The sequence below is a fragment of the Lepidochelys kempii genome, chromosome 14, assembly GCF_965140265.1.
Source record: "Lepidochelys kempii isolate rLepKem1 chromosome 14, rLepKem1.hap2, whole genome shotgun sequence".
In the NCBI taxonomy this organism is placed as follows: Eukaryota; Metazoa; Chordata; order Testudines; family Cheloniidae; genus Lepidochelys; species Lepidochelys kempii.
In genome coordinates this window covers 27,231,500-27,257,726 of record NC_133269.1, presented here as the reverse complement: position 1 = coordinate 27,257,726, position 26,227 = coordinate 27,231,500, and the positions used below count along the sequence as shown (strand labels likewise).

The window sequence follows — 26,227 nt, the reverse complement described above, 5'->3', positions numbered from 1 at the left end:
CTGAAAGGGGGTTCCAAAGAGGATGGCTCTAGACTGTTCTCAATGGTAGCAGATGACAGAACGAGGAGTAATGGTCTCAAGTTGCAGTGGGGGAGGTTTAGATTGAATATTAGGAAAAACTTTTTCACTAAGAGGGTGGTGAAACACTGGAATGAGTTACCTAGGGAGGTGGTAGAATCTCCTTCCTTAGAGGTTTTTAAGGTCAGGCTTGACAAAGCCCTGGCTGGGATGATTTAACTGGGAATTGGTCCTGCTTTGAGCAGGGGGTTGGACTAGATGACCTTCTGGGGTCCCTTCCAACCCTGATATTCTATGATTCTATGATTCTATGAAAGCTGTTCAGTGGTTCAGCAGCTGCAAGCAGGTTAGTACACCCACACCACAAATGAATACGAAGCAGAACCACTCTCAAACATCCCTGCACTTCAGAACATAGTACAATGTGGAGGTAGAGAAAGGGGACTGGGGGAGGGTCAGAGATTCTATGGCCAGAAGGGGTCACTGTGATCTTCTAGTCTGACCTCCTGCATAGCTCAGGCCACAGAATGTCGCTGAATTAATTCCTCTTTGAACTAGAACAGATCTTTTAGAAAACATGCAATCTTGATTTAAAAATTGCCAGTGATGAAGAATTCATCATGTTCCAATGATTAATTACCCTCACTGATAAAATGTTATGTCTTATTTTCAGTCTGAGTTTGTCAGTCCTCAAATGTCAGCCATTGGATTGTGTTATATCTTGTCTGTTAGATTGAAGAGCCCACTATCAAATATTTACTCCCCATGAAATACGTATAGACTAATCAAGTCACCGCTCAGCCTTCTCTTTGTTAAACTAAATAAATCGAGCTCCTTGAGTCTATCACCATAAGGCAGGTTTTCTAATCCTCTAATAATTCTTGTGGCTCTTCTCTGAACCGTCTCAAGTCATCAACATCCTTCTTGAATGATGGGCATCGGAGCTGGACACAGTATTCCAGAAGTGGTCACACCATCAGATACAGAGATAAAATAATCTCTCTACTTCTACTCAAGATTCCTCTGTTCATGCATTAACCCTTTTGGCCACTGCATCACACTGGGAGTTCAAATTCAGCGGACTATCCAGCATGATCCCCAAGTCTTTTTCAGAGTCACTGTTCCCTAGGATAAAGTCCCCCATTCTGTAAGTATGGCCTACATTCTTTAGTACTTCTTGCATAAACATTTGCAGTTGGTCATCTTAAAACTCATATTGTTTGCTTGTAACCACTTTGCCAAGTGATCCTGATCACTTTATATCACTGACCTGTCTTCTTCATTATTTACCCTACCCCAATCTTTTTGTCATCTGCAAACTTTATCAGTGATGATTTTGTTTTCTTCCAAGTCACTGATAAAAATATTAAATAGCACAGGGCTAAGAACCAGTCCCTTTGGGACCCCACCAGAAACACACCAGTTTGATGTTGATTCCTCCTTTACAATTACATTTTGAGACCTGTCGGTTAGCAAGTTTTTAATCCATTTAATGTGTGCCATGTTAATTGTTTAGTATTCTAGTTTCTCAATCAAGATCTCATGCAGTACCAAGCCAAAAGCCTTACAGCAGTGTAAGTATATTACATCAACACAATTAACTTTGTCAACCAAACTTGTAACCTCATTAAAAAAAAAGATATCAAGTTATTTTGGCAAGATCTACCTTCCATAAAATAGATTGGTATGCTGATTAGCATTAATGTTATTGCCCTCCTTTAATTCTTTATTTATCCTTTAAGTATTTATCTATAAGAAACCACTGTAGAGGGCATGGCAGAAGCCAGGACCCCGTCTCTTGTGGTGTAGTTTGTGATGTCCCAGGTGTGGAGAAAAAAAGGGACCCCTCTTCCCCAGCTTCCCTTCCCTTCCTGACTGTGGTTCACCAGCCTAACCCTAAACCTAGGTATGTCTTTACTAGGGCTACTTGAAAATTTTGTGTTAACTTGTTTTTGACTCAGAATTGGGTTTTAAACTAAATGAAATTTTTCATGAAATATGCCTGTTTTCCCTGAAAATGTTTGATTTTTACTGGAAAACTGAAAAACCCTGAACCAAAAAGTTTTTGTCCAAAAAATGAATAGTATTTTTAACAAAAAAAAAGGAAATGTGTATGATCATATAACATGTGTGCACACTTTTTTGCAATAGAGAGGAGTTGAGAGTAGACAGTGGATGCAGCTAACGGTGACAAGCGAGGCACAGAGTTTGAGGAATGGGCTGGCACTGTCATGTTAGTGCACAGAAAGAATTCGTGAAAGGACAGTTCCTGTGGCCCAGGGTGTCTTGGCCTGGCCTTCTGCCTTGGCCCCCCAAGCAGCAACTCCAACAAAAACTAGGAAATCCAGATGTCTTCATACAGCACCTTTCCCCTCTGACACCACACACTCACACCCACCTTCTGCTCCTCTAGAGCCCCTCCCTGGCTGAATGGTGTGTGTGCATGATTGGGCTGGTAGGGCAATCGCCACCCCCAGGGTACTCTACGGAAAAGGGCCAATCCTCTAACAAGGAAGAAAAGAATGCACAGGGGATTGCGGAGCAGAACTAAGGTGACTAGATAGCAAGTTTGAAAAATCGGGATGGGAGGTCATGGGGGGGGGTAATAGGATCTGATAGAACACAAAGCCCCTAATAACCAGAATGGTCCAAATAAAATCGGGACATCTGGTCACCCTAAGCAGAACAGGGAGGACTGGGGCTGGGCCTAGAGTGGAGCAGAGTTCTCCCCCAGTGGTGAATTCAGGGAATAGATTTGCTCTGTAGTGCCGCCTAGCTGTGTGTTGAAGCATTTGCTTGGGCTAATATGGCAGTCATTCCAGCCTGGGTAAAGCAACAGCAGCAGCAGAGGAGTTGGGTGCTGGGGCCATGCAGTGGCAGAGGAGTTGGGCCCCAAGGGCATGCCATGGAAAAGGATAAAGGGAGGGTGGCCTCACTGTTAGGAGGTGGGTGAGAGAATCCCTCCCCCTTTGAATCAGGGGCCAGAGATGAAGCTGGGGGAAACTTAGGTGAAGACTCAAATTTGTTTTCAAAAGGTTCGTTACGAAAACAGAGTTCCCTTGACAGGTGGGGGCTCCTCCAAACTCAGTCAATTTGCTTCCCCTCCAGGTGATCAAAAGAATACCCCTGCTTCAAGTTCAACAGATTTGTGGAAACTTGGCTCCAGCCTCTTGCTCTCACAAATGAGTCTCAAACCTCCCTCCCAGCCCCCATCCAGATCCTCTGACCAAAGCTCATTAAATTGATTCCAATCAGCTTGTCCTTTCAGCCACTCACAGCACAAGATACAAAAGCTCTCTCGCCTCTGCAGTCTACAGGGATCACTCCCTCCAGAATGTCTCTGTTTCCCATCTCCTAGGCTTTGTTCTGTCTCAACAGAGGGGCGCCTCTGCTGATCCCTGTTGTTTACAATTTAAGATGTCAAGCCCAGTGCACAGCAGAACTGGGATCCCCAGATTTATGGCTGCTAGTTGCTGAGGGTTTGATGTTTATAGGTCTGGAGTGATCTGACTCTTCTGTTGTCTTTTGTCTGTTTCTCTCTCTCTTTGGGACTACAGGGGCAGTATGGGTAGTAACTTGGAAATCTGGATTTATAATGCGCACCATACTTGTACTAAATAAACAGCCTTATCTTACAAAGATCCAAGATCAATCAACAGTGTCATTTTATGGCAAACTAATTTCATTCTATGCCATCTTGGTGTTTAGTGTTACTCAGATTGGGGCTAGCTTATGTACAAGCATTTATGATGAATAAATGGCCAAGTTATTCTTCAGCAGGGAAAAAATGCTTCTTCTGCCTTTTTTTAGGAGTGACAGCATCATGATGAAAAGAAAATGATCAAATTTCATCTTCTTAGCGGGAGGCACAGAGAATGAGGAACCCCAAAAAGAAAATCCATTTCTTTTACAATAAAATGTCATTCTTAGCACAAAACCAGGGCTTCTCTTGAAATTCTTTACCTAGGAAACTCTCCTCACGTTTCTGTAGTATTTACACAAGATCTGCTGTAAATTAACACAATATGTACATTAACACGACATTTTAAAATAAGAAATAACATTGCCCTGCCTATTCTGCAATCAGGGATCTAAAGAGATTATTCCCATCAGACATGTTTGTTTTAATCCAGTTCACAGATATCAGAAAAGTAAAAAACAATTTCAAACCTTCTTTCTCATTAAAAGCCTTTTAACTTGCTGCTCTTACCATAAGAGCAAATATTGTTAATTTCTAATGCTGGTAGCCCTAATCAGTTAATGCTCATCTAACCATCTAATGCTAATCACTGAAATCGAGAATCTGCACTGCAGTCTGCTGTTCTAAACTTCATAACAGTTATTTCTAAGGGTTTATTTGAACATGTTTCTGTCCAATCCTTCCTGAAGCTTTGGATCTTCTCCCTCTGGAGAAGTGGCACCCTTGTGCTGATACCTTTCCCCCTCAATAAACAAACAACACTAAAGCAGCAGAAGAACAGGGAACAGGAGATAATCAGGAAGCATTTTGGCTAAACATTTTTTGAAGTAAATGTGTCTGGCTGTCACTCACCTTCCCCATTAATAATCTCCTCACATGAATACCAGATGCCAGCGTGAAACTTTCGGTCAATGAACTTGTCATCGCCTGTCTCCCAGATATACTGAACGGCGTTGCTATTGTTCAGACCAGAGCTATTGAAGCGGATGCAGTGAGTCCCTTTCCCCTGATCTGTACAGAAAGGTTTTGCAACTTTTCTTGTCCCTTCACACCAGTAACTGCTGCTAAATGCTGTGATAGAGAAGATTAACGAGAGGAAATTGAGGGAGAGTGCTGCTGAGGCTCTTTGCCGTCTGTCCATGCCCATGTCTGAAATCTGCCTACTTGCAGGGCCAGCATCAGTGTTAAAGTGTGCTGAAAAAGCCAGGGATAATGCTTTTCATCTGGTTGTATGGGGAAGCATCCACTGAAATTCACTCTTCAGTTCTGGATTTCCACCAGTGAATTGTACCAGTTTGGTAGTTAAGATGATAAGCAGAAATTGTAGGTTCATTGTTCGGCAAGAAAGAAAACAGGACACAGCAGATCTGTCCAGCCAGTGAAACCTGTGCAGGAAATGTAAAGGGGGGAAAGGATACTGGGAGTGTGTCTGTTGAATCAGAAGACTCAGGGATTAGTCTGTATCAGAAAAAAATAAAATAAAATAAAAAAGAGGAGTCCTTGTGGCACCTTAGAGACTAACATATTTATTTGGGTATAAGTTTTCATGGGTTATCCCAGGCACAGGTGTGTGATACAGACAACATTCCTGACTAGGGAGGGCAGCTCAGGCTTCAGAACATCTTGTTAAATTTAATACTAATTATGGAAGGAGTGAATGTTATTTGTAGGGAGATTCTTAAGGAGATGAGCCCTATCCCTGAGATGGAGCATGGGGAATCCTCCATAGCCCAGGGGGACAGGAAATCTGCCTGGAACCATACCAATTACAAAGGCAAGAAGTATGTATTTGCCTTTGTCATTAATGGAGCCACTGCAGTCTGCCCCCAGTACTGCAAAGTGTCTCCATGGAATGCAGTTTGGTGAAGCAGTGCAGAGGGCTGAATTGCCCGAGGTGCCATTCCCTCTGCACTGGTGCCAATCCTGACCCTTCCTCAGGAAAAGGAAGAGCTGGCTGGGGTACAATCCAAACAAGTGAAGAGATGCGTCACCTCTTTCTCTGTGACCCTGATTGCCTCACAAGGCCTTGCTACTGAAGCTGTCTTCAACAAGTCAGCAACAAGCAAGCACTCTATGTCTATGTACTGGGCAGCCCTGGTCCAACGCTTTGGGTCCTGGAGCCTGCGTGCAACATCATAGACTTCCACTGTTCTCCACCAGTCTTGGTTAATGCCCGGTAAGGTGACTCCACATTCTTCCTAGCCCCGAATATCCATTTGTTTTCTGAAATGTCCAGTCCTGTTCTGGAACAGTCAGGGGAATTTTAAGATTTGTTGTTCCTTTAAAACGTAAGAATCCAACAGTTTGTTATTTTAACTGGAATTACCAAACAGTTGAGTTCAAACACAGCACTGGATTAGTTTAGATTAAAAATAAAACAAGTGTATTTAATTGCACAGAGAGATTTTAAGTGAATGCAAATATAAGGATTAAAGTCAGAAATGGCTACAAGAGAAGTAAAGATAAAATACTTTCTAGTAACTAAAACTTAACAAGCTAGTCTGGGTTCAAGGTAACTCACCACATGTTTCCATCAAAATGTCTGACTGAGCTACTGATGAAGGATGCCTCCAGATTAAAAATCTATTTCCAGCTGTGAGGTAGGCAACATGGAGTCTGTCTTGAAGGAAGTTTCCTGTTGCCTCTTACCAGCTAGAATTGTGTCTGCTAAAATGCAAGTTTTTTAGTTCCTGCCCCCTCGGGTGCAATGGACATTAGACATATGATTGTCTATTTCCTCCCCGCCATTATAATGTGAGGTTTACCTCCACCCCTTGCGAGTTTGATGGGTCTTTTTATGCAAAATGTAAATACATTCTGAGTGTGATTCAAAGTACTATAGAAGTAATTACCAGGTGGAGAAGCCACATTCTTTTTCTGAGGTGGGGCAATTCCTGCTTGGCTGACAAAACACATCTTAAAAATGATAATTTCAGTTTATATCCATAACTTTGATCAGTTGCTTGCACCTACATTATGTGATTATATTAATAACCAGTGAGTCATGAGCTTCACTGAGACCTTGCATGACACTTACCAGATACATTTCATACATTAAAGAACTGGGGTACACTTGAACTGGTTAAACCAGCTGCAATTCATTACCAGATATATGGGTGCCTCTTGCCCTCTGCCTTTTGGCTGTCATACAGTGACTGTCCCTCTGGTGTATCTGAGTAGACTTACAAAGTTTCAGGAAGCAGCAAGCCTGGAAACATCTGCACTCTCCACCATGGAAGATGCAGCAGCAATCTCTCCTCTCCCCAAAGTGTCAGTCTACCTTGACAACTTTTACAGACACTGCTCTCATCTCCTTCTGTTTGACATTGCAAGTGCTGCAGGAGTCTTCCAAAGGGTTCTGCAAAGTCTTGTTTGGAGCAGCTGTTGCTGTGTAAACCTGTGAGGTGTGGCTGCACAGAGTAAAGCAGTCACCTTCATATTGAGCGGTGGTCTCCCATCATAAGGGACAGTAAATGAGCTGCAGGCTGCAGTGACCAGCTGGCTCTGGGTTATGTTGTGATAGGGTTATGTAATTTTTAAATAACAATATTTGTGTTGTTCAATACAAGTCTCCGCATGAAACTGTAGGAAGCAGAAGTGTCACTGGATGACAGCTGAATTTGAGAAGTCTGAGGCAGACCGTAAGGGGAAAGGTAAAACATGCAAGTGAGAATACTGAACAGAAGTTAAAAAGAGACAAATGTGTCCTTTTATTCTCAGTGCATGTGATTGATACAGAAGGGTTAAGGGTAGATCCACAAAACATCAACGGTTAGTTCTGACTGTTTTTCACAGGCTGAGCTGGTAGTGATGCCTGTAGTTAAGTTTGTCAGACACTTTCCATTATAAGCCCTAATTTCCGTTGCTTATAGCTTTGCCAAACTTTAGCTGTTTGGGCTGAAGTTGCCAGTGCTGGGTGTCTGACTCAGGCAGAATATTTTTGGAAAATTTCAGCAAAAATGGTTAAGCTGTTTCTGAGACTGAGTGTAATGGGGTTTGCTATTCACTGCTGAGGCACCTCCTTGTGGTTCATCGCTCTCTGGAGTCAGGTCACTCTCTCTCTTCACGATTTTGGGTGTTCCCTCTTCATGACAGTCCTCCAGCCAGGTCACTGTAGTTTTTCCATTGTGGAGGTATCAAAGTTCTACTCAACAAAATGTCTCTCACTTGCTCCACTGCCCAATCTGTGCCACTTCCCCATTGGCTGATAGGGGAACCCGGGGCCGGGGCCGTTCTCTAGGTTCCAGCCCTAGGACCCTATGACTAACAACTCAATCCCAGACCTTGTCATGGTTTCCATGGCCTCCTTCCTACTTTTCCTCATCTTCTAGACCAGTGGTTCTCAAAGCCGGTCCGCCGCTTGTTCAGGGAAAGCCCAGGCCAAGGGACGTGCCAGCCGCCCTTCCCGCAGCCCCCATTGGCCTAGAGCAGCGAACCACGGCCAGTGGGAGCCGCGATTGGCCGAACCTGCTGACACAGCAGGTAAACAAACTCGTCTGGTGCGCTGGGGCTTTCCCTGAACAAGCGGTGGACCAGCTTTGAGAACCACTGGTCTAGACCACCTTCTCTGCTCCCTGTGGCTACCATCTGTAGTAACCTGCACCCTGGTACTAACACCTGCTGCAGCGGCAATGCTGCAGCACTGAATGTTGTCCTGGGGAGACAGACGGCCAATGAAAGGGCAGCTCGAGCTGGGCTGGGGGCTTGGAATCTGCCTGAAGCACACAGTTGGAAGTTGCTGTTGAAGAAGAATTGAGATGCTGAGCTAGGGATGAACTGGCGCTGGGGGTGGAGGTGAGGTGATAAAATAAAAGAAGAACAAAAGAATAAAAGCAGGGGGCTGGGAAGTGAGAAGGAGGGAAGAAGGAAAATAGGAAAGGTTTCAGATCAGGAGAAGCAGAAAAAACCAGACCTGGGTATGTGAGCAGGTGCTATTAGAGAAGGGACGTAGAGGGAAATAAAATCTACAGGCTTACCAGAGAGAGAGTACCAAGGGGAAAAAAAACCTGAAAGGAAATATAAATGGTGAAAAATGAAAGTGATCAAAAAGCTGTGTGGTGTGAGGTGAAAACAGACCCTGAAAACAGTAAACAAGAAACCCACCCACAAAGGAGCTAAAGTACCTGAACAGAGAGAATGACTATTGGAACATCTATTGATGGAATACAGTTCAAAGGTACCTAATGGACAAGTGAGGGTCCACTAGGTGAAGAAAACCCACTGTGGATAAACCCGGTGAAAAGAGGCACAGCCACAGGAACATCGAATCTACGGAGCACTTCAAGCTGAAGAGAAGCAAAGAACAGGACAGCAAGAGTGGAGCTGGACATGACACAGTCTATTATTAAGTAATTTTTTAATTCTTGACAATAACAATGCACTTGGTACTAACTGCACAGTGTGTACAAGCTCACAAAGGTTAATGAGTGGGTAGCAATAGTTTATTAGTAGTAATGGTAAGTCTTTGGTAATGGTCTATATTATTTCTGCTCCTGATACAATTTTGGGGTTTTCCCTGATAAAGTTCTAAAAATTTAAAATGATCCCTTTTGTTTTGGTTTGCCTTTGCCTCTCCTCCCAGTTACCCCTACCCTTGCTGAGCCAGGTCACCACACACCCCTCTCGCAGGTTCTTGCCAGAGTCTGTATTCCCAGGCAGGATCCCAGAGTTTTCTCCCCCCGTATGACTTCTACTGGTCTCTTACCCACTCACCTCCTCTCTAGGGAGTGACTGCAGGGTTTCTTCCAGCAGCCCCCTTCTTTCTCTCACTTTCTGGTTAGATACCAGCCCAGCCTGCCCCTGCCAGGCTGGGCTTCACCATCAGTTAGTGCTTCTCAGCCCTGACTCTCCTTCGGGTGCAGCCTGACACTGGGCCAGTTGGCACTTTCCTACTCAGTCCATGTGTGGGGTAGACACCCCATCACACCCAGACTTGAGGGAAATATGTTGTGCCCCTGCAGTGAGGGAGAGAAAAAAGCAGCCTGACTGAAATGGAGAGGGGTGAGGAATGGGGGGCAGGGGTTTGCAGGAACCAGAGGGTGCAAGAGAGAGAGGTCAGGAAGATCAAAGGTACAGGAGCCAATGGGGGAGGGGGAGGGGAGTGGATTGGAGCAGAGGGAGGGAGAGAGTTAAGGATGGGAGCATATAGGAACCAGGGGTGAGGGAGTAGGGGGTGTATAGAATCATAGGATACATCTACACTGCAGCTCAGAGCGTGCTTCTCACTGGAAGTGCCCAGCCAGTAGCTCTGCGTGAGCTAGCAGGCTAAAAGTAGAAGTGCAGCTAGGGGTGGCCCAGGCAGTGGCTTGGGCTGGCCATTGGATATGTACCCAGAGGGTCTGTGAAGGTTTGTACTCAGGCAGTCAACTTGAGCTGCCACCCCTGCTACCGCCTACACTGCTATTTTGAGCACAGTAGCTCAAGCAGAACTGTCACGTATCTTTTTACTTGCACTGGGAAGCACGCTCCTAGCTACAGCGCAAACATAGGAAGGGTGGCAATTAGGGAGGGCATGGGGGGCTCCCGCCCCACCCTGAGTTTCATACAGGAGGCGGGTTCCCAGATGGACCTCTTAACTGCACAGAATTAGTGTGGAATGTGAGTTCTGCAGAGGAGAGGTGCTTCTTGCAGCTTGTGCCCTTGGGGGAGGGAGTCAGTGTTTTGTTTACAAACAGAGGCAGGGTGATTAAGAAAAGAAAGGGCTGGTGATTAAATTAAGGATCTGGACATCCTTAGATGAACCTGGAAAACAGGAATCCCTCTATGGTGGGGAGGGGGGCGGTTTGAAGAGAGAAACAGGGGACTCAGAAGAAATACAGCCAAGCCCTCTGATCCAAGTTTACATTCAGAAAAGAGGGAGATGTGAGGGGGGTATGTGAAAAGAAGGGGCCAAATCCCAGGGAAGGGATAGCAGTGATATAGAGAAGTTCCCATTCTACCTGTGGTACTTATGTGGCCCATCACCATGGTATCTGAGTGCCTCCCATCACAGCCCCTCAGTGGGGTGGAGCAGTGCTGTTATCCCTATTGTACAGATGGAGAACTGAGGGACATGCTAGGGTGACCAGATGTCCCGATTTTGTAGGGACAGTCCCAATATTTGTGGCTTTGTCTTATGTAGGCACCAATTACCCTCCACCCCCTGTCCCAGTTTTTCATACTTGCTCTCTGGTCACCCTAGGACAAACAGACTAAAGGCCAGATTTTCAAAGGCACCTAGTGGGAAAATGTTGTCCCTGAGCCAATGCATATATGATGTGTAACTCTGGATAAGATGGCTCCGATATTTAAGTATGAAGTGTACAGTTATTGACCACAGAAGTTATCACATGTTCACTGTGATGTTAATATCTATGAGTGGAGACACTAATGGCAATAGTTTTACTTGATTAACATCTAGAAGATTTGACCCTCCAACTTTCTTTCAAGTGGAAGAGCTGCCCAAGCTTCTGTGCTGTTTATTTTCCTTTCCTGCCTGCAGTGGCCCTGAGATATCTCAGAAATCTCAATTTTTTTTCTCAACTTCAAAATGTGGAATTGTCTTGGTGTTTGGTTTTAAATATTCACCTGCGAAAACTGCAACTCAAGCACTGTAGTGTTGTGTTTAACATGCTTCTGGAAAGTAGCTCATGATAATTATTGTTTTCCTTAAAGCTCCAGCTTCTGGAGTCAAGTGTATATGTGATTATTTCATCCTTTATTCGTAAAGAGAAATGAAGTTTCTAGCCCTTGTGCCTGTGGACAAAGCTTCAAAATGTGGCCCCAGTTCACTGTAAAGGCTCAAAAAGCAGAATTTAAATAAAAAGAACATCAAATCTATTATTTTTACATAATCTCATTATCTGTAAAGCCAATCTCATGATTTTTGGTGAGCCTGATTCATGATGTTTGAACATTTGGGGTTGGCAATACTATGAAAGTGACATGACAGTGTCAGTTTCACACTTGTTTAAAGTCAGTTTCTACTCTATTATTAGTAGTGGGGTAACACCCCTAGAGTCCCAGGCAGGTGCAGTATAAACTCACAGGGCCTTGCCCTAGTAGGATGTTTCCAAAAGTAAAATGATCTATTCCAAGCTTGATGAACTGCAAAAAAGTAATAGAAAGTAATCTAGATTTTTCTACAATTGTTTCAATTGCTGTATTCAAGAATTAGTAACAAAATATGAATACACATTAAAATTTTAAACCTAACCAGTGTCCCTTATGTGGATTGACAAGAGATGTCAGACCATGTTAGTATTAGAGCTGAGTGGGTCTAATATGTATTAAATTTTATTTTTTTATATAGGAATTAGAAATTATTATCTGAGAGGAGCACTCTAAGTTATTATCTGGAAAAAAACAGTTTTCAGGTACCCAAGTAGCCTCCGGAATCACACTTAAAGTTGCCACCCAAATCCCCCCAAATCTGAAATGGTGCCCCTGAAACATAGCCATGGATGAAGGGGTCAAGAGCTAGGAGAGACTGAAGATAGGATGAGTGGGGGAGAAAGACAGGAGCTGAGATGGGGTGGACAAGATCAGAGAGGGATGGAAGCATGGGGGAAAAAAAGCCTGTGGCTACTACAGCACACTCCCCTAGAGAACCTAAAATGGACCAGAGGCATCCCGAGTCTCACCACTCCTCTGTTGTCAGCAAAGAGCTGTGAAACTCCCAGGGAAAGTGTGTGGCTCATCCCCCGTCTAGTGGTGGCTCCACATAGAGGACAACATCCTACTACAGATACAGATACAATGGTCAGGGAGGCAAGTCCACTTCCCCTCCTCCAGTAGAACCTGGGGTGTCACTTCAGTGGACCCCAACTTTCAACTCACTAAGAGGTGGGACAAAGACAGGAAATCATCTGTGGGGTAGGAGATTGTCCCCAAGGAGGGAAATGGTTTTGTTGTATGCACATGGTGTAGGAGAGGGGACAGACACCCAGACAAATATTGCCAGGACTCAGGAGTCTGGAGGGTGGGAAAGAATGGGTAACCATGGCCCAGGAATAACTGCTTGAGTAAGACTCACTCTGCAGGGGGCCAGTCCTGTCTTGACCACCCAGGCTATCAAGGAGGTGCTTGATCACCACCCCAGCAGGAGGGAAACCCCAGTGGACAGCCCTGACGGCTGATATACCAGGGAATGAGGGATCACTGCCCACCTCAGTCCCTAGGAGGATCAGGTCCCAGCTTCAGACCCACAAGTTCTGGGGCAAGCGAGTCCATGTGAGAACTTCCCATCTGTGCTGCGAGCATCCCTGTACATTATGGTGTAAAGGGCAGAGGGTAACTTGGCAGATATGAAGGGTTCTCTTTAATTAGTGATAACAGTATATCTGGATCTGTCATTAGCACGGTGTGCCTGTATCGTACTCTGGGGTGGGGATTTCGCCTCTGGGTCTGACAGGGTAACAGCACCTGCTCAGCTGGTGAAAGAAGGAGCAACCCACTCTAACAGTCACCTGACAGTTTGCACTTAAGGTCTGTAAGGCCCACCCCCAACAGCTATGATTGGCTAGGAACAGGAGGGCGGAATTTCCCTCCTAAATTCCCACCAATGCCACCCCTCTCTTTACTGGGCTGGGATGGAGAGAATTGATCGGCTAACAGGCCAACAGACTCTCTTTGGGAGAAAAGGATGTCACTCCTGAATGGAGACAGCAGGGATACTGGTGACTGGAGTTACTGGAGGGAAAGGTTGTCACTCCAGAACTAAGAGAGGAGATTGGCTGGGGATCATCAGGATGACTCTGGGCCAGTCACCTAGCCCCAGGGGCAGGATGGCAATGATGGGCACTGGAGACTTTCTCTTTGTGTACGAGAAGTCACATGGTACATCTACACTGCAAAGAAAGGTGTGATCTCAGCAACTCAGGTTGGAATAGCAGTGAAGACACAGCTCTTAACTTGGTTTAGCTGTTTGAGTTCCCCCAATAGGTGCTGAATGATCTCTGCATCGTTCAGGGCTAGGCCCTGACTCTAGGCACAGCCCTGAGCAGGAGATGGGGACACATGCTAACCAGGAGGAGCACCCAGCTAGTTGCTGGAACTAGGAATGTGGGGGGTACTGCCTCACCCCGGCTTGAAGTGATTTCCATTATAAACAGGGTTCACAGTTTGGTTCAGTGGTTCTCAGCCCCCCACTATAAAAATTGTTCCAGCATCCCTGGCACCAACAGACTTGGGCCTCAGAGGCAGCTGTCAGGGTCACAATGACGCCCTCGGGGTAGTAATTTATTGCCAGCCTGTCCCAGGAGGAAATTACTTGCCCAGCTCATTGCTCTGACTCAGCTACACTGACCAGTAAGTGCAGAGGGGAGGCAAAGCGCCATTTATTTCCTGCTCTCTTCCACCCTCCATGCCCACCTGCTCAGTGGGGCTGTAAGAAAGACATCCCAAGATTAATAATAAAACTGTAAGAGGTGGCAATACATGTTCCATGTTACCATCCTGCCCTCTGTGTGCAGACTGGGTGATGTGTGCTCCATGCGGATCAAAATAAACCTGGCGTGGCTGCCTCCAGCGCACCATTTAATCTGTGTCCTGGTTCGCCAGAGATTCTGTGCAAAGATTTTTCTTTGTATTTACCTAGGGTTTGTATTTGAACGGCAGAGGAGGTTTTTGAATATACAAGGGTCTGGATTCTGCTCCCACTAAAGTCAAATGGCAGAATTCCCATTAAGTTCTATGGGAACAGGATCAGCCGCTTAATGTGTAATACTTTCGCTAATTCTCATTGGCTGACAAACAACAGAAAGCAGACAAGCTTGTGCAGTTTAGAGTAAATTCCCTTTGCCTTTACACAGAGAAACAAAAGGAAGTCAGAGTCTCAAAACTGGTTCAACAGATTTGTTGGCTTGATTAAATTCAGACCCAGGAAATAGTCACAGTTGTGAAATTGTCTGTAATTTTAGAAGTGCAGGCAGTAAACTTTTCACGGAACAAGGTGGGGAATTGGCTCTATCGTACAGCAAGAGCACAGCACATAACTCTTGAACCAAGTCTGCCGTTATGGGTATCTTCACACAGTCTGGTCTCTGCTCCAACATGTGGTTCTCTTCCAGAGCATCTCCTGGAGCTGTTTCTATTGTTATGACACTGTTTGTGGTAAAACAGGTAAGAAAGTTTAATGATCAATGATTGATTTTAAAACCTAGACAGTCCTTTCACCTAGCATTTTAATATGCATAAATGGTACTTGTTTAGCAATTTGTTAAGCATTTCAAAATGCAAAAAGAGTGCTATTGATTTATAAGCCCTAGCATGTTATTTCCCAATTTACTGCTCTTATCCAGGTCATATATTAATGTTTTCCTATTTTAATGCTGGTTTTTATATTGAATATATTGTTTTTGAATTTCCTTTATAAAGGCTGTTTTAATATTAACAGACATTGTGTTAACTACCAAATCTGAGTATCAATTTTAAAACTGTAGTCTGTTTACAAAAGGCAGCAAAAATACATACAGTATTTACATTAGCTTCTTTTGCAAAACACTACATTTTCTTTAAATACAGTGAAAGATTTTAATAAGATCACATTTTAATTTTTACCATAGATTATTGACATATGTAGAATATAGAAGAGTTTGAAACATTTCTTCTCAATGGGTTGCCATAAAATTCACTTCAAGGAAATTTTTATTTTTTTTAAAAAAGGCTATATCTGTAGTGAGCTAGGCAGATTTTTTTTTAACAGTTTCATAAAGTATAATGGTAAATTTCATTCTGTTCTGACTGAGATTAAAACACAGATTTAAGATTCCTGTGAGTAAAAAGAAAGTTAAATTTTCTCCTATCTGAATATAACTGACAGATTTACTGAGGGAAGCGTATCTTGTTGAATACATTTCATGGAGTTTTGTTTTACTTTTGCTTTTAAAATTTGTATGAATAAATAATACAAAGTCAATGAATATCACCAAGGCTTTGAATTTTTGAATGAACAAAATCATATTGCACTCAGACAATTCTAACCACGCAAATGATTTCACAGAGATTCACTTAAAACTGAATCATCACTGTACTTTCTAAGACATATCAAATCATGAGGACACATGGGGTGAAATCCTGGGCCCGGGGAAGTCAAAAGTAAAACTCATTAACTTCAATGAGGCCAGGATTTCATCCCTGTTATATTTTCCATCCATATTCTCAGTAATAACATCAGCTTTGATTCATTTATAATACTGTAATAAACTTGAAGCATGTCTTGGTGAGGAAGAAGCAATTGTAATTTTTCACATCCATGTCCCCCTGATAGACAGGTAGATTAAGGGAATGGTTACAAATATTAGTAACTATTTAAACTTTTAGAGCTTTTTCGGAGCCTATGTAGTACTTTTTTGTTGTTTACAGCCTGTGATCATTCAGTCTGACTGGCCAACAATTTCTCAGCATATTCCAAATAAAGAATATTCCAGCATTAAGTAGCATATTCCAAATAAATTTGTATTACTTTATTTCACCTTCATTTTAACAAGATTCACAGGGCGAAATTTTGACCCCTCTGAGGTCAGTGGCAAAACTCCCATTGACTTCAATGGGGCCAGGCTTTCACCCATAGATTTTAATGTCAGAAGAGATCATTATGATCTGACCTTCTGCGTAACATGGGATGGAAAATCTACCCAGTGATTCCCACATCAATGCTATAATTTCTAGTTGAGCTAGACCATATCTTTTAAAAAGAGACATCCAGTCTTGATGTAAAGATTCCAAGTGATGAAGAGGTCCCAATTAAGTTGTTCAAAAGGTTAATTATGCTCACTGTTAAAAATTTGTGCCCTATCTCTAGCCTGAATTTATCTAGCTTCAGCTTCCAGACACAGGATCTTGTTCTGATTTTGTCTATTAGATTAAAGAGCCCACTACTAGCAGAAATGTTCTCCCCATGTTGGTACTTACGGACTGTGATCAAGTCACTCTCACTTTTGTAACAGATATGGCAACCTCCTGAAATATCCTGAACAAACCTTATTGAATTAAGTTAAACCGTACTGAATTAGGTTTAAGTATTTTAGGAGTTTGTTTGAAAAATGCAAATGTTTATGCATTATTGTGGAATTGTCTGGAACTTCTTTTGGAGGAAGACACAATTAATCTCTGAGATGTATTTTGAGCTTCAAAAGACGATGTTGAATAATGTAGCAGACACGACTGATCTTTTGGGACAATATGTGTGAAGTGGAATTCTTAGGAAGTACTTGGGAGAAGGAGATTGTAAACTCGGACCTACAGACTCAGTTTTGGAAGTTGCACCTAGAGGAGGGGACCTTTTATCTGCTCATCCCCTATTACATGAGGACAGTTCAAAGACAAACTGTATAATGGAGTAACTGAGTTACTAATGAAAGATCTTGTTCTCATTAAGAATAAATGTGCTTGCTTAGAAAGAGCTGCGTGGTAGTTTAACTGTGACAATTACACTGTGTACCATCTCTGAAGAGAAAAATAAAGCAGGCCGGCATTGCTGGGGAGGTCACAGTATAGACAGTGAGCTGTGCAGTCTGGAAGTACCCTGATCAGGAGGGAGCGAGATGGGGATCTCCGCCCAAAAGAGATGATGGCTGAGGAGCCGGGAGTCTTAAGCTGGTGCCCTTGCTGGACCACAGAGGGGGAATATAGGTGCAGTTGCTCTGAACTGTGACAACCCTTTCTTGGATAAGCTTTCTCAGTCCCTCACTTTTAGGTGGGTTTTCCAGACCTCAAATCTTTCTTGTAGTGCTTTTCTCAATCCTTTCCAATTTGTCAGTATTATTTACTCAAAATAATTGTCCAGTAATAGTATCACTAATGCCATATACAGCAACAATACCACCTCCCTACTTGATATTCCCCTGCTAATACATCCATGAATTTCATTAGCCCCCTTAACCAGAGCATGGCATTGGGAACTTGTATTCAGTTGGTTTACCCCATGATACCTAAATTCTTTTCTGAGTCATTGCTGTCCCAGAGGTGTAACCTGCATTCCTGGCTCCTGGGAGTATTAAAATGACTATTGTTCAAATGAACCCAGCTTTCACATTGCTCTTTGTAGCTGACTTGTGCTTATCATTATGGACCACTCCACCACAAGTTGTGTCCCCTGCAAACTTCACCACTAATGATTTTATGTTTTCTTCCAAATCATTGATAAAGATATTGGCTAGCATTAGGTCAAGCGCAGATCCCGAGGGAACTCAACTAAAAAAACCCTCATTGGATGATGACTCCAGATTTACAATTACCTTTTGAGATCTATAGCTTAGGAGGCTGTTTAATATATTTAGTATATGCTGCACTGATTTTGTATAGTGCTACTCTTTTAATCAGAATGTCATTCAGCACTAAGTCATGTGTCTCACAGAAGTTTATGCTGTCAATAGTTACCAGCTACTGCTGTTTCAATTTCTCTATATATGAAAGCTTGCAACCGAATCAGAAAATGTGATGAATCTGTGTCCTTGTACCTTTAAACGTCCTGCCCCTTCTGTGGTGGGTGCTGTCCAGAACCTCTTTCTCAGCATGTGCAGTGACAGCTGGGACTAGAGAGGATCCAGGTAGCAGTTCTGAGAGCTTTCCCTGTATTTCCTTGGTCATTTACCCCTGTTTGTTTATTGTAAACCAAACTTGTGTCAATTAAATGGAGCCGCTTTTTCTACGAATGCGTCATCTCCATTTACTTGCCTCTTAAGATGAAGTTCACTGACCAGTGGTTGTCCCAAGAATCTCTCCTGGTCGCCTGCATTTTGGGGCCCACATCAGGGAAAAGCCAAGATGTTTTTTGTCCTGGAAACAAACATTCCTTTCTCATGGCTCTTATAAATATTCTCTCCTTATCTTACAAGTCCATCATGTGAAGAATAATTAGTCTTTCCACTCCAGGGGATTTAAAGTATGGGCGGCTCACAGTCATGAGCCTGAAGCTGGCCTGGGAGCAGTGCTGGGGAAAACAAGGAGCTGGGGAAACAGTCCTCTCTGAGCTATTTCAAACTTCATGCTCCCAGAAAAGAAAGCTCAAATCCCCTCTGTCTAGCACTGAAAGCTTTCATGCTGGCAGGCTTTTAGCACAAGACAGAGGAAGCTGGAGCGCTCAGCACTGCACCTCCACTTTTCTTTTAGACCCTCTCTCAAAACCTTCAACCAGTCTCCAGTCCTGGCTCATTAAAAATCTTATTTGCATACAATAATTCTGGGGGATTTGGAAATTCACATTAAAAAAACTTCCTTAATTGAGAGTTATGGTTGCTGATGGGTATTTCCTGAGAAAGAAACACTAAAAAGCAAGGATATCTTAAGGCAATATTCACACCCAGAACAAAACCATTTTCTAAGCATTAACTCACTGCCATTATGACAACACCAACCCTTTCTGACACACTCCTTTCCATTCAACAACGCTATTATCCCTCAGCACACACTGAAGAACTGAAAATCACACAGAAACTTTGCAAAGGTGGGTATGAATGAGAAGCCCCATTTAAGAGATAGGTTTTAACAACTATTATTCCTGTTTTACAAACATTACAGACAGTCAATAGATCTGCTATGTTGTTCTAACATGCTCTGAATCTAATGGATAAGATACAGATATGTCCCCAGGAGGCTACTTGTGTGGACTCACACAATCTTCTGGATCTCAGTTACTTTGGCCCAGATTTTTAAAGGTATTTAGGCGTTGCTGTGCGGATGGGACCTTCTGATCAGGATTATAAATCCTGGGTTTCCCTGAGGAGCACTTAGCCGTCAGTCAGGAGTGGAGTCTACAGCACACTGAAGACCAGACATGTGTGCAGTGCAGCCTATCAGCTTTTGGCATTTCACCAAAACTGTTCGCAACCCAGACAACGTACATTGTATATGTGCAAATGGCAATTTTTCAGAAGCATTCAACTCAGCCAAATGGAAATGGATTTTCCTTGGAAAACTGAAAGGTGCCTCTTCACTGTAAGGACTGCTGCTTTAAAGGAAGCTTATGTTCAGCCTCCCTTCCAGAAACCATCTCTTGATGATGACGAGCTGGACAATAACTGACCAGCATCAAATTGTTTGTTCTTGGTTATGATTGTAAGAAAGGTCATGGCAAGTGTCCTTGGAGTTTCTGGATGCCTCTGGTTTCTTGGCCTCTGGCAGGATATCTACCAGGGCTTGGCATAGAGACTGGTCTCATTACAATGACTGATGATCTTCTCCTGGCAGTGGATAAATAAAGATCGAGCATCCATGCTGATATTAGATTTATCAGCAGCCTTGACCCATGGATTAGGAGTAGGTTTGGAAGAATTAGATTTTTATCAGTAAATGTCAGTAAAAGTTGATTTTACTGTACGCACACAAACCAATGAAAAAATATTTCCATCAGTAATAATCTAAATTTACAGATAGGCTAAGTAAGCAAAATGCTGCTTGAGAACTTAGAGAGTTTGACTTAAGGATATTGACTTTGTATATTTTGATAGTTTGTGTTTTAGTGGTGTAAGGCACAGAGTGTCCTTAAACCCAGGCCTGCAGAGCAGCTAGGCAACAAACACCTCCATGCTGCCACCCACCAGCAGCTGTAACCAGCTCACACTCCTCTCCCCTTGCCCCACTGCTGACACAGACCACAGAAAGTTCTGCCTCAAGGGGTCTGACAGGCAGCAGCCCTATGGCTCCTGATTGGCTCCCTGCCCTATATAAACACAAGGGTCATTCTGGGAACTGTCCAGGCAACAGTGTGGATTTTCTGTAGCTGTCATGGCCATTCCTGCTCTTGAACTCCTGGTTTAGACCTCAGCTTGACTTGGACCTTGTTTCTTGACTCAGACCTTGAAACCTTTATCGAACTCTGATCCTTGATATTAACCCCAGCCTAGAACTTGATGATAAGCTCCTCCACTACTCAGCCTCAGGTATAACCTGACTCCAACCCTTGGTCCCAACTGCACTTCACAGGATGCTGACAGTTTGCCTTGGCCAGCCTAGCTCACAGTGAAGGCCACTCCTTGCCCAGCATGCCCTGGAGGGTACTGGAAATACCTGTACAGGTTGACTGCTCCCAGGAGGAGCTCCCCAGCTTCGAGTCCAAGTATTGCAGCTTGCAACAGAGACCCAAGCTCGGCACAAGCAAGAGCACGGCTCTATGATGAAAACATGGCACCGTGGGCCTAACTGGCACAGCACACCACAGATAACCACGAGCTATGAGAGCAGGCTGCCTGGCTGCCAGATGAGAACCCTGCACTGTGAGCATGTACTGCAGCCACGTACCTGGACCCAAGGCCTTCAGGCCCCCATCCAGAACATTCACAAAATGTCTAACTGTTATCAGGTATCTTGCAGGCATCTCTGCAGAGGTGGGTTTGAAGGAGGATGGTTTTGTGGATGTTTACAGGGAGTTCCTTCCAGGAATAGGGGCATTGGAAAAGCAGTTGTAGCCTTGTTACTTTTGCTCCACCCATTTGTTGGATCAACTCGTCATCTTAAACTCTCCACTTGTTTTTGTATATGTAACTTTAGTGCCCTTGTGGCCAAGATGGAGTCTGCTCTGCAGGCAGCTCTGGCCAAGAAAAGGTGTGCACAGGAAAGGAACACAGCAGGGAAAGTCCTTTCCACGCCAGGGGCAGCTGTTCCAAAATCCAATCATGTGGACAAGGGTGATCCAGTGAATATATAAAGCCTTTGACAAGGTCCCACACCAAAGGCTCTTAAGCAAAGTAAATAGTCCTGGGATAAGAGGAAAGGCCCTCTAATGAATCAGTGAGTGGCTGGAAGATAGGAAACAAAGGGTAGGAATAAATGGTCCATTTTCACAATGGAGAGAGGTAATAAGACAATAAATATAATGCCGCTATATAAATCCATTGTACCCCCACACATTGAATAATGCATACAGTTCTGGTCTCCCCATCTGAAAAAAGATATCAGAGTTAGAAAAGGTGGAGAAAAGAGCAACAAAAATATTAGGGGTGTGGAACATCTTTCATATAAGGAAATATTAAAAAGACTGAGACTGTTCATCTTAGAAGAGAGATAATTCAGGGGAGATATGGTAGAGGTCTATAAAATCAGGAATGGTGTGGAGACAGTGAATAAGGAGTATGCCTTCATATAACACAAGAACCAGGAGTCACCAATTAAATTAATGGGCAATAAGTTTTCAACAAATAAAAAGAAGTATTTCTCCACACAATGCACAGCTGACCTATGGAAACCATCTCCAGGGGAAGTTGTGAAGGCCAAAAGTATAACTAACTGGGTTCAAAAAAGAATGAGATAAGTTAATGGAGGATAGGTCCATCAATGTCTCTTAGCCAAGATGGTCAGGGATGCAACCTATCATCTGGGTGTTCCTAAACCTCCACCTGCCAGAAACTGGGAATCGATGACAGGGGGTGGATCACTTGATAATTGCCCTGTTCGGTTCATTCCCTCTGAAACATCTGGAATCTGCCAATGTCAGAAGACAGGATATTGGGCTCAATGGGCTATTGTTCTGACCCAGTATGACCATTCTTATGTTATGTTATGTCCTGTGTTATACAGGGAGTCAGACTAGATTATCACAATGCTCCCTTCTGGCCTTGGAATCTATGAAAATGGAGATGAGTCTTTGCTAGTTTTTCAATTGCCTTACTTGAAACAGGGATACTGAGGGGTTGCCGGGGAGGTCTGCTGAAACAAGGATTAGTGTCTGGAGTCTCGGAGGGATATGCTGGGAAGGGATTTACCTCTTCAAAGGTGACGTTAACAAAATGGTATTACTTATTTATTTCTTCACAATTATATTAAACTGCAATGAAAGAGCTCTCAGCCAATGCTCCGGGCATCCTTGACAATCTGTAAAATATACTAATAAACAAACAGTCCCATGAATTATTTCCAGTCATATCAATCAAATAATCCAGTGAAAACATAAATATTCAACAACGATTAATCAACCTCTGCGTATAATCCAATTGTTAACGGCTTGAAAATGTTTCAGGATTTATGAGTCATAGCACACAACTTGGACAGCATGGCTCTGTCGAGGTGATATATTCAGTGTCCAGTTGGAAGTTTGACAAAAATGTGTGGCATGGGGGAGAACATAGGAGTGTAAAACATATCGCTTGGCCAGAGAAAAAGTGACAACTCTTGAATTTTTTATATTACTTATTTCAACTGTTAAAGTAGCAGAAAACTATCCCACCTAGAAAAATACAAAGTTCAAACTCAGTTTCTTCATTTACAATATTTTCTGTATGTGCAGGTCTTAGGTTCTCTGCTGCAGAAAACGACGACGAAGTGGCTTAAGTATAAAAAAGATTGTTTGAAAAAGTTACAAGAATCTGCAGTAGAAACTGGTAAGAAACCTGACTAAAAATGGGGTAACATTTCAAAATAACCATACTAAAGGGGTAAATAGAAATTTATTGAACCATATTGCAGAGGTATGTTTTTATTCGTATATTTCAAGATTTAAGGCCAGAAAGGCCTACTATAAATAGACAAACAGAGGAATGCCATCGAGTTATGTTTAAGACCTTAGTGTTGCTTAGCCAAAAAAAGAAGTGAAATCAGCTTGAAACTCAGCAAATTGTTCACAGCCCCAGACAAATGCTGGATAACTTTGGAGCGAGATGAATTTCCAGATGTTGGGATTTATAAATGACCCTAATTAAGCAAAGCAGTTAGAACCCACTGAACTAACGAGGTTTGCCACCCGTCAATGATCACTCTGTGTTGTATCCCTTCATCTCCATCCTTCTGTTTCTTGTCTATGCAAGTCCTGAGCCTGATCCCACTTAAGTCAGCAGGAGATTTTCCACTGATTACAGTGTGTACAGATTCAGCTCTCTGGAGCTGGGAATGTCTCTTTGTACAGAGTCCTAGCACAGTGGGGTCTCTGCACGCTACTACTACGACGACTATTAATAATAAACTAAGGAGGGTGACCATATTTCCCAAAGGGAAAATGGGACATTGTGTGGAGCTAACCTGTGCCCTCCCCTGACCGCCCCCGCACATGGGGCTGGCCCGAGTCATTCGCCTGAGGGCCCCCCGACATGTGGGGCTGGCCTGAGCCCCTGGCCCGAGCACTCCTCTTCCCCCACCAGCATGTGAGGTTGGTGTCGCTGCTCGCTTGAGCCCTGCCTGCCCCTCCCCCCCATGCATAGCTGGCATCACCACTCGCCCCCCCCCACATATGTTCCTCTGCACCCCACTTCTTGACAAAAGTGGGCATTTGTCCCATTTGCTCTTGCCACCTGATCAACTTGAAAAAAGTCAGGACAGCCGGGACAGGGCTTAAAAAAGGGACTGTCCTGGCCAAAGCAGGATGTCTGATCACCCTAAAACTAAGTATTAATCTTACAGTGTCCACATAAGACAAACACATTGATTCTTATGCAATATAAAGGAGTGCACAGTTCGTTGTAACACAACCTTAGCTCTCACTCAAAGTAACTATTTCCATCAATAATTTCAAAACATAAACAAAAACATTAAATATATATACAAAAACACATAGTGATCAGCTTCCAAACAGACGCACAAACATATATATAGATAGTCAATGTTATATGTTTTCCCGGTGAAACTAAAAAGTGTTTATAGGCAGTTTACTGGGGGAAAAGAACTATTGAAAGTACACATTTATGTGACGTATTTCCCTCAGCAGTAACACTTAAGAAAATGTTTGGACACTGAAATCAAGATATCATGGATTTTTTGATATGTGTTGTTTTTGTTGAGAATTAAAATGGAGGTGTCATAATGAAACATGCATTTATTTGTACTTGAAAGGATTAACTGATGGAACCCTGGCCCACTGAAGTGAATGACAAAACTTCTATTTACTTCAGCGGGGCCAGGATTTCACCCAGTATGTTTATGTTTATGTAGCCGTGTAAGATTTATGACATACCTGGTTCAATTATCTTGCTTTGTTTTAAGAGATTGTCTACACACGGGGTTTCAAACTGGATGAAATGACATTAATCTAGTTTGAAAACAATTTGCATATGTAACCCTTCTGTCAGTTGGAGTTGACAGCAGCAACAGCTGAGTTCAATATCTAGGGGTTCCTTTTCAACAATACAACACAAAAACGGCCCCCACCCAGTAACCTGGGACAATTACATACCATCCACTGGTCATCTCCAAGAGTCAATACTTCCCCTCTCACAAGCGCACAGGAGAGATAATAAGAGAAGAGAAGTAACCCGGCGTTACTTTGGGAAAACGTCGCAAGCCGGATTCATAAACATAAAACCATGAGCAAAAGACCCACCCGAGAGTATGTTGGGCAGGGTTCTTTTGGCTCGGGTTCTTAAGTCCAGCAACCAAAAGTTCCTTTAATGCACCCTTCCTTTCTTCTGTCCGCCACAACCCGCTTACGACTGTTGTCCTTGATCAGTGAAGACCCAAAGTTCAGAGGTGAGCTCACTTCCCACCCTAGTGGGGAATGGGGGCACCTTGCTTGTTCTGCTGTCCAGGAGCTTGCTTTGGCATCAGCCACCCTGTCAGCCGCTTGCCACTCCGCCCTGCCGTCCACTCACCACTCCACCAGTTGTTCCACTGGCCACCCTGCTCACTGCTCCGTTCTGCCTGCCAGCCACTTCGCTCCGCACCCTTTGGGATGTCTCGAGATCCCACCACTTAACACAGTTCTCAGTGATTTCAGCTGTTAGTGGTGTAGCCTCACTACCAGTGTGGACTGGGCCGTCTTGTGCATCAGAGACACCGTCCCAAAGCAGGCTGAACGCTTAGACCTGGTTATCAGTGATTTCAGTTCTGTGGTGTGTAACAAGACTCTCAGTTGAATCTTAATCAGCTCTGTTATTACACTGTGGAGAGATGCAGGGTTAAATAGTGGTTCGGAGCCTTTGGCAGGACCCACACCACCAGGTACAAGTACCTGTCCCCACCCTCTCGTGACTCCACTGGGTTTTGGCACACACATCACCTGCTTAGCAAGTGCAATTTAGTTGAGCCTGAGTCCCTCGATCAGAGTATGCCTAGCACTGTTCTTCTGCCCTTGATTCACACAACGAGGATAACAACCCTTTAGTACCCCTGCCCCAGTAACAAAGTGACTTATGACTTGAGCTCATTCAGACTCTGCTTACATTGCATACATACAATGAAACTTATCACCGCACACTAACTCTGCATTTGTCTGGAATGCTGGAGTCCTCTTGCAAAGTGGACTAGGTTTGCTTCAAATTGAAATAGTTTGGTTTTTTGTTTGTGTGTATGTGATTGCTGTGCTCCACTTTTTTCATGCTTTCAATGGCTATCCCACAGTGCTTTGCAGTTTGACTGTTACTGACCTGTCCATTGTGTGCCCTCCCTCCACGGGGGTCCTGTTTTCTGGATAATGCGTCGCCCTGTAAAAATTGGCACAGAGCCAGATATTGCCTGTTTGCTCCTCAATCCCAGTGTATCATTATTCTGGTGATGCAACCACAATAACACTCCAGAAGCCGCATAACGTGCCTCGCACAGCTCCTTGGAGCTGTGCTGAGGCACTATATCTCACTGCCATCTGGGGAGATGCATTGGCTCAGGAACCTCTTG

At 43.6% G+C, this 26,227-nt stretch overlaps 3 protein-coding genes across 9 annotated transcripts in view; 1 reads left to right on the top strand and 2 right to left on the bottom strand.

Moving 5' to 3' along the window:
* GSG1L2 (GSG1 like 2) overlaps nt 1-4,865 on the bottom strand; it is a 71,597-nt gene extending 66,732 nt beyond the window's left edge. Inside the window, exon 1 of the mRNA XM_073311544.1 lies at nt 4,571-4,865. Within this exon, the coding sequence (XP_073167645.1) occupies nt 4,571-4,865 (295 nt within the window). The remainder of the gene's footprint in view (nt 1-4,570) is intronic.
* A 9,878-nt stretch (nt 4,866-14,743) lies between these two features.
* Nucleotides 14,744-26,227, bottom strand: part of GAS7 (growth arrest specific 7) — a 369,130-nt gene continuing 357,646 nt past the window's right edge. For 3 of the 7 annotated variants that reach the window (XM_073310806.1, XM_073310812.1, XM_073310808.1), the window contains one exon: nt 14,744-14,800. In XM_073310806.1, coding sequence (XP_073166907.1) covers nt 14,793-14,800 — 8 coding nt within the window. In that variant the 3' untranslated portion in view covers nt 14,744-14,792. The remainder of the gene's footprint in view (nt 14,801-26,227) is intronic. The other 4 variants (XM_073310813.1, XM_073310814.1, XM_073310816.1 and 1 more) reach the window with 2 other exon arrangements.
* Nucleotides 14,760-26,227, top strand: part of GLP2R (glucagon like peptide 2 receptor) — a 120,262-nt gene continuing 108,794 nt past the window's right edge. The window contains exons 1-2 of the mRNA XM_073310817.1: nt 14,760-14,818; nt 22,917-23,010. Of these exons, the coding sequence (XP_073166918.1) occupies nt 14,795-14,818; nt 22,917-23,010 (118 nt within the window). The 5' untranslated portion in view covers nt 14,760-14,794. The remainder of the gene's footprint in view (nt 14,819-22,916; nt 23,011-26,227) is intronic.